Source organism: Clytia hemisphaerica, unplaced genomic scaffold, assembly GCF_902728285.1.
Source record: "Clytia hemisphaerica strain Z4C2 unplaced genomic scaffold, Clytia hemisphaerica genome assembly, whole genome shotgun sequence".
In the NCBI taxonomy this organism is placed as follows: Eukaryota; Metazoa; Cnidaria; class Hydrozoa; order Leptothecata; family Clytiidae; genus Clytia; species Clytia hemisphaerica.
In genome coordinates this window covers 294,621-307,477 of record NW_027103852.1, presented here as the reverse complement: position 1 = coordinate 307,477, position 12,857 = coordinate 294,621, and the positions used below count along the sequence as shown (strand labels likewise).

The window sequence follows — 12,857 nt, the reverse complement described above, 5'->3', positions numbered from 1 at the left end:
CCATCGAGATTTGGTCCATTATTTTTATCCCCACTGGCTAATAAAATCCCAAGGTGTCTGGGAGAAGGGGGTGTACGAATCCAGCTCTGACTTGCCATTTGAAATTTATTCATGCAGGGGTACTGAGGTTTCGATTTTTCGATCTAAAAATTCAATGAACTTAATCAGGCTGTATACGTTTGTAATATGATGAAGTGCCGTACTCCATAGAGTATGTACGCAAAGATTTTCCACAAATTTGATACCCCCCCCTTGTACGCGGAGAACAATAGAAATGATGTCATTTAAACAATAGATGTACGCTTTTGCTAAACCCCCCTCTCCCCCCTCCACTGCGTACGTACTATATGGATGGTCCCTATCTATAAATCTTCCCAAGAGTTTCTTCTACCAAAAGCTGAAAATGAAAAATATCTACTTTCGTTTGGAATGATATTTTCTTTAGCCTTTGAATGTATTTTCGTGTATATTTAGCATTTCTATACACTGTGTAACCTTTACACTATAATTTGACAAAATTACTGACTCTTGATTTTTTAAATATTTAGAGTTAGCATTTGAGAATTTAATTTTTATGCATCATAATTCACCCATACACAATTTTTTATTACCATACATGTCAATTTTTATTGAATTTTATTTACTTTAATGACTCTATTGTGTGGTAGAATTTATTGTGAATTTATTCATTTTTTCAGTTCTTAAAAACCAGTTTTTAGAAATATTTTCATTTTTGTAACCTGTAGATAAACTTTTTTTAAAAAGCTTTGTTTAATTTTGACACAATTTTTTCCATACATGACCTGTATAATCGATGTAATATAGTAATAGCTGAAAATTTCCATTCGAGTTTTTTGCCTTGAAATGACTTTTATAATTCGACATAGGGACCAAATATTTTTTCTAATTAGGACAAATTCGAATCAAAAGGCTTTTAAGCTAAGAAGGCTATGCTAATTCAAATCAGAGAAACTTTATTATATTTATATAAACCGAATAATTTTATTTTATAGTATAGCTTCCGTGGATGTCTTAACAAGTTGGTCCTAAACCACAGATATTTGCTATCGAGAAGCTAGAGAAAAAGAAAATGTAATGTGGCGTTATAGAAATTGAAAATATCTGATAATGTAAATACATTTGCTTTTCTGGAGAGTGCTGCACGTTTTTTTTATAAGAATACACTTTATAAGAATGTCCACGATGAAAATAACCAAAAAATTGAGAATAATGCTATGAATATCACCATCATGGAATTTGGCTACTCAAGCTAAGAATGATATTTTTAGAGCATTTTCAATTATAAATTGCCATTTACCCCCAAGTAAGGCTCACTCCTTTCACAAAAATGCCATTTTATGCTTGAGACGTATATACTAAATGTTAAATCTAGTCTGAATTAGGATCCTAAGCTAAGAATACTGTAAGAATATCCATCATGAAATGGATTAACACCATTCTTATAAACAAAAAAACAAAAAAACGTGTAATCCAGTTTCATCTGGATAAATCGTTAACAACTTTAATGTGCAAACCTTTTTTTCCACTACATGTTTTTTTATAAGAACCTCCAAATTTTTGAAGCCTTTGGATGTTCTTAACTCTTTGAGTTTTAAGGCTAAAAATGTTCTTAATGTTTTTAATTTCGCCATTTTTTAGTATTTTTGTGCAATTTACTGAGAAATTGAGTCTATAAAGCCTGTTCTTAGCCTGTTCTTAATATTTTGGCCATCGAAGCCTTTTGCTCTCATATGATTATCTCTTATAAAAAAAACACTTATCATAAACAAGAAAAATGAATTATTTGGACATACTATAATTATTGATGTAATATTATGTAATTTATAAATTATGTCATATTATGGTTTATGTATTATATGTCATGACATACACTGTCAGGTCAAAGGTCAACAGCTACCCTATAACACTTTCTCAGAGAGGAAAAGGCGTGACGAAAAGCATATTACAGGTCTCTATTGGTGATCTATTACATTATAAGTACCCAGCCGGCACACAACGTCAAAACAACGTCCATTTGACTTCAAAACTCGTTTCTAAGGAGTAAAAATGACACTCAAATTATCTTATTATCTTATTAGCATTTGAAATATGTTGTAGGGTTATATGTATTCTTATATATCATGTGTACCTCTTATAAAAACATATTAACAGGGCCGGCGAATCAATTTTGAAGGTGGAGGGGCCATATAGTAAGTGTCTAAGGAGGCGCCACCATGGTTGGTTGGTTTTTTTTCCCCGTTTCGCCGGCCCTGTATTAAAGGGATCTTGGCAGCCTATTTACAGGCTAATTTTAGAGCCTTGATTAGTTAGAATTCTTGTCATATATTACAAATTTTCCCAACCTTGATTTTAATTCTTGAAATGAACAGTGTGCTTATAAAGAGGATCTTCATATATGATAAAGCCAGTAATCGCACGATGGGTTATTTTTTCTTATTTGGCACGCCCTCAAAGAGAGCAATTAATCGTTAATTGCATCCTGTAGAGAGCAATTAATCGTTAATCACACTCTCCAATGCGGCGCCAATGTTTACAAAATTGATTTTAATGTTTTTTCTTACATTTTTTTTGCATCGAACGTTTTAATTGCATTCGAAATTTATTTTGTGAGAAAGAAAATCAATAAACAACAATAAAAGAAAGACATAAAGAGAAGAGAAAAATATAAAACTCTCAGTGTAATTTCTGTAATTTACTTTCCTAACTGGGAAAAAGTAGTGAAAGCCATTGTGCGATTAGCTCGTAATCACATAATAACTCGTACAATTCGAAAATTGCACTCGTGATTTTTTTGTTTCGAATTTTCCTCGTCCTTTCGGACTCGGAAAATTAATAACAAAAAATCACTCGTGCAATTATATTCGAATTGCACTCGTTATCATGTGATTACATATACTTAGTGCTTGTTTTAATACAGTTTTTATAAATGTCAAAAAATCTTTAATCCTATAGATTATTCTGCTTGGAAATATCTTTCCAACGGTGTATAACTTTCTAACATATAGCATAAATGGGTGCTGAGAAAAGGTCAAAAACTACATGCTTTTGATACAGACTTTAGTCTGAAGAAGAAATTATGAAAAAACGTATTTTTTTCTAAGAACATTTTCTATTTAATAGCACACTCTTGATTTTGAGGCTTTGAGGACTGTAACGGTTGTTTTATTCTTATAGAAAATCGAATTTTTTAATATGCTAATTTTGAAAAGCTCCATGAAGCTCAATTAATGCAAGGTTGAGATTGACACATATGACTTTTGACATATAAAATTCCAGGGGGTATTTGTCTGGATGTTTTCATTATATCACGTCCTTGTGTAAACCCCCGGAAGTATTTTTCTTGTTATTTTTTCATCATAGACGATTAAGTGATGTGAATGGGTAGATTATTGTTGTTAATGAGTGATTTTTTATGGCGGTCGTTAATCTATGAATTCAATTTTTTGTATTTTTTGTCGATGTTGAGCGTGTACATTTTAAAAGAGTTGCTTCGTTTTTGAATGCTGTGGGCACTAGTTTTGTTGTTTTTTTTATTCCGAGTTTTTTATGATACTCCGAAGAGAGGTACCAGGTCAGATTCTTGTCGAGAGTTGAGCTTACACGTGGAATAAAAAAACGTGAAACAAGTTATACACGTGTCAGAGTGGGAGTGTCTGTGTTGGTATGGATTGTTTGAATAGTTTTTGCGAGATAGCAAATGGATTTATATTGAGCTTAGTTTTTTGCACTATGTTAGTAACACGAGTTTGGAAAATATATGCTCTTAGAAATGGTTTAGTCAGGTGTTGTTTTTGTATGCTCAAATCATGTAAGCCCTAAGTCAAAGCCAAGAGACACCCCTGTGTCACGGACCACTGGGAAATTTGGTTAAAATTTCACTAAAATTTCGTCCCCGGTGGGAGTAATGCCCTACAATTTCAGCCCCACTGAAAAATCATCTGAAATTCAATGAAAATAAATAAATTGCACTCCAAAATCATCCCAACTATATTTTTTGACCTGGGAACAATAGAATCAATTATCCCAATTAGGATTTTGATAGAAATTACCATCCACACTGTAGGAAGAAGTTCCTCCGGGGCTGTGAGACAGGGGTATTAGAAGGGCTTCTTAAGAGGACCTTTGTTGCTGTTTAGTTTTACGATACAAGTTTTTTTTATAAGAACAAACTAAGGCCTTGGTGACCAAAATGCTAAGAACAGGACATTTTAAGGCTTTGCAAACTCGAAAACACCCAATTTTTCAGGAAAATGGGTCTCAAAATGGAGAAATTAAGAAAATTTTAAGAATATTTTCAGGCGTAAAACCCAAAAAATTAAGAACATCTGAAGGCTTCAAAAAATTTGGATGTTCTTATAAAAAAAACGTGTCCTTCAGTCCTGAATCTTGCTAAATTTGCACTTTTTACGATTATTTGCACAAGCGTATCACAAGTCAAGAGATAAGGTCATTGATTTCCCTTCTGTTGTAATTTGACACGACAATGACAAACCGTTGTTTTTGTGGACTAGACTTTGTTTTGAAAGCGTTATCAAGAATATCTAGTAAAATTTGTTGATGGAAAGAAAATCAAAGTATTCGTTAACTGATGAAAAGTTTTGAGGGTTTTTTATTGTTGCTTGATGATTATGTGATTATGATTCCTAATATGATTCCGATGTACGAGAAATGAGTCAAAATGAGTAGGAATAGTTGCGAATTTCATGAAAATCATATGAATTCTTAAGACGGAAGGATTAGAAGATTTTTCAATCTGTTGTCGTAATTTTTGCCATTTTTTAGGGTGAAAATGGGCTTTTTTCAATTTTTTGTTCCGACAGGGGCCTAAATTTACCAAACATTCATATCTGACCGGGTCCACCTTAAACTCCAGCAACACATTCTCGTCGGCCGTCAAAGTCAGTGCCCCCGGGTAATATCATTATTACGTTAAATAGACAAGGGGATGTCTTTGGATGTATCTTGTTGTACCTTGTATTCAAATAATTACAATGGGGGTTATGTCTCTTGAGACATTAAATGATTATTTCATTAAAAGAAAATAGTTCTAATAAAATCCACTGGGTGTTCATCACCATGGCAATAATTTCAAAACGAGGCAAGTGATGTTCGTAACGTAATTTATGAAAAAGTCTATTGTATTACTTTTTAGAAAATAGATATTTAGAAATTCAAAATGGTGGAGAATGAGATGATTCCACAAAACACTGGTGGTGGACCATCCTTAAAATTCCTCAGAAATCCTTCTGGTGTTTTATTACTTGTCAATTTTGTAAGTATGCTACCTTTTTCTAAATCTATGTGTTTTGGAGACTTTTAGGGAAAATTTTTGGAAGATTGACCGTGAATTTTAGCTGTTTAGTCTCTATTTTATGTTCTGTACACAGTAGCGCAGACAGAAGGGGCGCAGAGTTGTCATAAAGATCTGCTCTCCCACACAAATTTTGCGCCCCTTTTGGCTATGCTACTACCTACACTTTTTGCAAATATATGCATAAACGATACAAATTCTCGAAAAGATCCCATACAAATGATGTCATTTGCATGCCTACTCCGGCAGCCATTTTCATATTAACATACTTTTCAGCCTAGGGAATTTGAATAAAACATATATAAACGGTTTCATATGAGGAAAGATCTTTATTTCATTCCAATGAATGATCTATATTAAAATATTCTAGATAGTAACTGTGATAATATTCCACTCACGAATATCTATTCAACGAACACAAAACAAAAGTATTCATGATATGCACCATTGCAATGTCTTCTGACATTACATCACGGACCCAACAGCTGATTGGTTGTAAGTGACGTAAAATCAGTCAATACATCACTTTTAACCAATCAGCTGTTGGGTCCGTTGAAGACATTGCAATGGTGCTATCATGAATAGTAAGACTTATTCCATTGTTACTGGAAATGAAAATATTTTTTTTTTTTTCGTTTTTCAGTTAATGGTGATGATTTGTTGGTGTATATTAGCAGCATGGCGTGGCAATGTTTCCGATATAGTAGCCGATCAATTATTTAATCAAACTGGTTTCTTTTTGTTTTGTACAGTTCTTCCCTGGTTGTTCTACTTCGTCTTCTTCGTTATTCTTTTGTTAGGATGCAATGAACAATATCAAAATATCAATTACGCTAGATGGGTTGGTAGTAATTTTGTTTGTTGTTTTGTTTTTATAAGATACTTTACAAATTGTCATTTGAAGTAATAGAGGTGACGTGTTCTTCAGAAAAAGGAACAAAATTGCTTTTATTACATGTTGACGACCAACCAAAGCAAAAATAACAGTTTATAAACGTTCCAGTTTGTCCACTTTTTTGAAAAATTGTACGTCCTGTTTTCTCAAAGAGCTTTGATTCTGTTATGCATTGTTTGAGTCTCAAGAGAAGATGAAACCTTCTCTTAGACTTAGAAAGGGGAATAACACCCACTTTTTTCCTCAGTGGGATAGAAATTCCTACTGAAATCCCAACGGGGATAGAAATTCTATTGTTCAAAGGCTAGAAAATCCAGTGATGATGGAGTGCAATTTTTAAACATTTAATTTCGAGTGGGGATGAAATATAAGTCAATTTCACAGTGGGGCTAAAATTCCAGGGTATTTTCCTACCGGGGACCAAGTTTTTGCCAGATTTTCCAGTGGGGCTAGGATCCCAACGGGTCTAACACAGGGGTGCGGAATACAAGATATGGGGTACCAAAAGGAGAAGGGGTCGATCTACAAAACCTTTTTGGAAATGATTTGTGCATTGAACTCCTTAGGAGGCTCAAATACAGAGCTTACTGGTTATTGAAGATTGCTGTTTTACGGGCTTAAATAGTCAAATGAAGCTCCTATTATTGTAACCAAAGATATATGAATGAGTTTGAATCGTTTTTCATTTCAGTTTTTTATCAACAGTGTATTGTGGGCGTTCTTATTATTCATCGCATCCTGTGTGCTGGCTGGTCAGTCGAATAAAGATCCATGTGATGCCTACCAATGCGAACGACTCAAAGCTGCAACGGTGAGGTTTCACCTCATAGATTTTCGTTGTTTTCTGTTATACTTAAGTTTTGTTCTTCTAAGAAATTTCTACAAGGAAAAATTGAATGTTCATCAATACCAGTGATATCAGCCTTCTTTGAGAATTTATTTTATTCCGGAATACCATTTTGTGTTTTAGGGGTAAATGGCTGGTAGTTTACTTTTAACTTCCTCTTAAAAAGGGGAAATTAAACTCTTCTCTTAAAAAACGTCACTGTCATTGAAAAATATCAGACACAAGCGGAGTTTGAGATTAAAAACTTTAGATTATAGTACACTAATCTAAACGTTTTAATGTCAAACTCCGCTTGGGTAGAAGACCTATGCGGCTTTACATTTACAGTTACCTTCATGGATTTACCTGCAGTTTTCAGTATCGCTAAAATTATTGGCATACCACTAAAAATGAAGTTCCAATCAATATTTTCTTTTCATTATAGGCATTTGGATTTTTGACCGTCATCACGTTAGCATTACACGCGTATTTCTATTACCGCGAATGGAGAAGTAGCAATGAACCTTATGAACGTGCTGGTGCTATTTAGAAAGAGGATTGGGAATGAATTCCTTCATCATACAACAAACACATTTTCTATTGTAAATCTTCATACGTTGTAAATCTGTGTATCTTAACTTATGGATTTGGATTTGCTGAAACATTTTGGTTGGAAAGATAATCATGTGAAACAATACACTTGATGTGAAGTTACTTCACGATTGAATGTATCAGGCTTTTACAAATAAGTAATTTCGGTTAAAGAAGTAATCGAGTTTGAAAAACAAACAATTTGAAATAAATATACATACGTTGTTTTCAAAAATACGGTGTTAATTTCCTTTTAAGTCTGTCGCAATATAATTTGCAGCGGAGGGCTCTCTACTTTATCTAATCGGATATTTTGATTTGGCTTCCAGGCTATATTCTCGTCTTCGTCAATGGTCCACCTCAGATCCTAAAGCTCCTCCTAGGTCTTAAGTCTATGTTAAAACTCACTTTCCAACTCAAAGTTAAGGCACTTACAAACTACTTGCGGGTTTTTAAAATTTGACAGTCTACGAAATTCCTGTTATGCCAAATATAATGACCGTAGATAGTCGTTTTGTGCTTGTTCAAAAAATATAGTTGTGGAATACTATCAAAAAGAAAAAGAAATCAAAAACTATTGAAAAATGAAGAAGAAAGCAAACTTTTACCACATCGGCTTTACTTGTGGGCACAGTTTTTAAGAACATTTTCACTAAAATCCAGTGCTACTTAAGGAGTGAATCTTCCACTAAATTTCAGTGCGATTCCGGGGGTAATCTCATTTCTAAGAGCATTTCTCACTGATATTTAGTGTGATTTTGAGAAGTCATCTCAGTGTTTAAGAGCATTTTCGACTGAAATTTAGTGCGATTTTGAGGAGTCATCTCTGTGTTTAAGAGCATTTTCGACTGAAATTTAGTGTGATTTTGAGGAGTCATCTCAGTGTTTAAGAGCATTTTCGACTGAAATTTAGTGTGATTTTGAGGAGTCATCTCAGTGTTTAAGAGAATTTTCGAATAAAATTTAGTGCGGTTTTGAGGAGTCATCTCATTGTTTAAGAGAATTTTTCACTGAAATTTAGGGATTTGCGGCTTCATCTCTGTTGTTAAGAGCATTTCGACTGAACTTTAGTGTGATTTTGAGAGTCATTAAGTGTTTAAGAGCATTTTCGACTGAAATTTAGTTGATTTGAGAGTCACCATTGTTTAAGAGAATTTTTCACTGAATTTAGTGGGATTTTGGATCATCTCTGTGTTTAAGAGATTTTCGACTGAATTTCGTGTGATTTGGGAGTCATTCAGGTTTAAGAGCATTTTCGACTGAAATTTAGTGTGATTTGAGGAGTCTATCATGTTTAAGAGAATTTCATAAATTTAGTGGGTTTTGAGGAGTCATCTTGTTTAGAGTATTTCGATGAAATTTAGTTGATTTTGATGAGTCATCTCAGTGTGTAAGAGCATTTTCGACGTCATCTCATTGAAGAGTTCACTGAAATTTAGTGTGATTTTGACAAGTCATCTCAGTGTTTAAGAGCATTTTCGAATGAAATTTAGTGCGATTTTGAGGAGTCATCTCTGTCTAATAAAATATAGTAATTAAAAAAAACAAAAAACACTAAGTTGAAAACTTTAATTTAAATATTACAAATGAAATTTGTGATTTCTGCGTCAGCAGTGGAGTTGATGAAAGGCGAGTGTCTCCGGTGCCTCCAGGACCTCGAGTCTCTCAAACACACCACAGCTGACCGAATCAGACTAAAAGAAATTTTTCTTTTTACATAAAAATATGTGTATGTTGTTGAATCAAACAGACTTCCAGATAAAGTTTTAATTATATAAAGTCGGTAATATTTAGTTCACTGACAATATCTCGACGTTGGTCAGATATATAGATCCATGAGCCTAACATCTTTATTGAAAAAATCCTAGAAATTATGATTTAAAAAACTCTCACGAACATTGAAGTTTTGTTTGCAAATTGGATATATATTGGTGGGATAAATACGAAATGATAAACTTTTTTGAAAAAATGTTTGACCCCATGATGAACAATGACCCTAAAGTTTTATGGAGGAAAATGAACGCTGAAAAAAAAAGACACCAAAATTTACACGGTAAAAAATGTTTTAGGAGAAAAAATGAAAGTGAAAAATTGACCCCATAATTTATATAGTGAAAAAATTTTCGACAAAATTCACACGGTGAAAATTTATTTAACCTTTATTAATTTTACACGACCGTCGGTTACGTTTAAAATAATATTACAATGCGAAATAAATTAAGAAAATTATGGAAACTGTTACATACAAAGTAGACGATGCTATCGTACGTTTAAAGGTCAGTAAACACGGGAAAGAGTTTGGGCGTCAGGGCGGTTTACGGGAAAAAAGTGGCGGTAGAGTTTTGGAACTGTAAACATTTCCGCCACTGCTTACTCCACCCGAATTTATCACGTCTCTCCCGCCCAAACTATTCCGTTTTTTAGAAATCTTGTGTAGACGATAGGATCGTCTACATACAAAGCAATAAATATTATGTTAAGAAAGCTCTGTGCAAAAACCTGAAATTTTAATCACATAAACAGTCAAGGACAACTTCAAATTAGCCTATCATAGGCTGATTAGCCTATCATAGGCTATTTAGACTATTTTATATAGGCTATTTAGCCGAAAATCGATAAAAACCTCGATTTCTGACGAAATATAAATAGTCGCGTCTTCTCTAAGGAATACATGGTTTCTCATTGTCAGAGAAATGTTCATGACAAATTTTGACTTTGGGTCAATTTTGGTTTAGGAAATATTCCACTTTTTGGTACTGCAGGGTAAGAAAATCGGGCTTTTTGAAAAAAAATTTTTTTTTAACAAACATGTGTTTTTGTACACGGCACTTCATTATCAGAAAATTAGCCTATAATCGGTTAGTTAGCCGATGGATAGTAAATTTATTCATATTTCTGTTTCCAAAATTGAATGTTATATCAGTTTAAGTGAAAAAGATTCTTTTGGCTTTGGGCAATGAAGTAATGGTGAAAAATAGACGCGACTATTTATATTTCGTCAGAAATCGAGGTTTTTATCGATTTTCGGCTAAATAGCCTATATAAAATAGTCTAAATAGCCTATGATAGGCTAATCAGCCTATGATAGGCTAATTTGAAGGTGTCCTTGACTGATAAACATATCTTTTTCAAAACTAATTTACAATGGTGCGGATAAATACAGATTTTATATAAAGGGGAAAAGGAAAATAGCACAGAAAATAATGTAGAAATTGTAGAAATTTTTCATGAAATATTTTTCCAAGAAAGCATCAAAGGAAAATGTTATTCTTAATTAATATTTGTAATGTTTAAAAGCGAATCAAAAAGTATATTTGTTTTTGAAGAGTTCGAAAAAGTATACCGGAAACAAAAGATGACAAAGAAATAGAAGGGAACATTTTTAGATTGTAAAGTTTTCCAAATGCTTTTTCATTCACAGTAGAAAGCCAAGCGACCAACGTATAATGGAATTTTCTACTACCAGTTTAAAAACAGAGAAAACATTCACAATGACATACTGGCTCGCATACGCTCGATGGTTAAAACTAGTCAAAAAATGGAGAAAATAATTTCCCTCACGATAGAGAGAGATCACCGTAACCTCCATGCCGTAACAGAGTTTTACAAAAGCCACACTCCGAGGTCTAGAGGCGTTTTTTCATTTCTTTTTAATTCTCGTTTACAGGGTGTCCCTAATTAAAGTATCGAGTTTGAACATGCGATTGAGTAGAAAAGTTTGTGTGTGTTATCGCTAAAATATAAGAACGTTCTCCATCACACAGGCTTATTACAAAAGGTAGTTACAACGTATAAATTAATCGTAATGACAAAGAAAAAAGAGGGAGAGCTTAAAATACAATTTTGTGAACACGCACATAAAACTTTCTACTCATAGTTGTGTTTCGACTCGATACTTTAATTAGGGACACCCTGTATAAGCATACTTTTTGGTCATGCAATAGCGCTCCGCAATGCATACGTCATAATTATTACTTTTCACTTTTTTTTGACATTTGTTCGAGTTGCAATCCCACAATTCAACGCGGCTCAATTAAAGATACGTGCAAGCTGTTATATATCTTTTGTCAAACGATGCAATTAACGTGCAAAAGAGATTAGCGCAAAGGTTGATGGGATTGGAACTCGTACAAACACATCGAAGGTAATGATTATGTCAAAAATAAAATCTATTTTTAGATTCAGCGCGGTGCGCTATTTAAATTTAGACTCACCCCATTCATGATATTTATGATGCAATGTTTAATGCTACTACTGGCAAAAACCGGGGTATTTTCGTAAAAAACATTACGTCATTATTTTCATGAATTGAGGAGAATATTATGGCTCACAACCCATAGTCTTTATCTTGTTTACGTTTCATTTCGTGGATTTGACGACGAATAGATCGAACCATTTCCCGAATCTCATTCTTGACATCTCGTTCAACGCCTTGCATTTTATCCTCTGTTCGCTGGATGCTTTGTTCCACCAACTCGGCCATTTGTCTCTCCTCACGTGTCATCTTTTTGTTGGGTGAATCTGTTTTCGCTTGCTCTGTGAATCAAATAGAAAGAGAAAAGAATGAGTATTTAAAAAACCCTTCGAAGGGGGGGGGGGGGGGAGGTTGTACTTTTATGGTGCGACGGGATTGGCCTAAATCCCGTAATACCGTAAATTTGACGAAAAAAGAGACGAGAAAACGGTATATCAAAATCAGACGGTGAATGTATTTAGCCTTATTTTTTGTCATTATGCCAGTACACGTTTTTTTTTTTATTAGAACCTAGTTTATAAGAACATATAGGCTGAAATTCGTCGAAAAATTAAGAACATCTTAAGAACATGCCCAGCCTCAGTTTGGAAAAAAATGACAAGAAACTACAATTTTTTCCTCTTTTTAAGCAGTTTTAACCGAATTTAGGGGTGGATCAAGAGTCAAATATTGTCCAAATTTTGCAAATTTAAGTGCTCTTTTTTGTATCTATTGTTGATTTAGAGTATCTGAAAAATTAAGAAACGCATTAAGAACATTTCGGCTGAAAATTGCTAAAAAAATAAGCACATCCAGCTCAGCCAATTTTAGGTTTCTAATAAAAAAAAAAAACGTGTATTTTTAACCTCTACAAACAGTGTGACGTTGTTTTTTTTCTATAACAAAATCCCTTTCGCGCTGCATTTCGAATCGATTCGGAATGAAACCGTCCTACTTGACACCTTTTCAATGGCGGAAT

General features: G+C 33.6%; 1 protein-coding gene across 1 annotated transcript; it reads left to right on the top strand.

The window, feature by feature from the left end:
• Positions 1-5,160: 5,160 nt before the first annotated feature.
• On the top strand, positions 5,161-7,750 carry LOC136807904 (MARVEL domain-containing protein 1-like). The gene is made up of 4 exons (XM_067064522.1): positions 5,161-5,293; positions 5,976-6,173; positions 6,919-7,038; positions 7,499-7,750. The coding sequence occupies exons 1-4, from the start codon at positions 5,198-5,200 to the stop codon at positions 7,601-7,603; spliced, it is 519 nt and encodes a 172-aa protein (XP_066920623.1). The 5' UTR covers positions 5,161-5,197; the 3' UTR covers positions 7,604-7,750.
• Positions 7,751-12,857: the final 5,107 nt, after the last annotated feature.

Excerpts from the sequence above, each read along its gene's own strand:
- LOC136807904 (XM_067064522.1), top strand. The coding sequence starts at position 5,198 with ATGGTGGAGAATGAGATGATTCCACAAAACACTGGTGGTGGACCATCC. Across the intron at positions 5,294-5,975 it reads TTTTATTACTTGTCAATTTT|TTAATGGTGATGATTTGTTG; the intron begins GTAAGTATGCTA and ends TTCGTTTTTCAG. Across the intron at positions 6,174-6,918 it reads ATATCAATTACGCTAGATGG|TTTTTTATCAACAGTGTATT; the intron begins GTTGGTAGTAAT and ends TTTTCATTTCAG.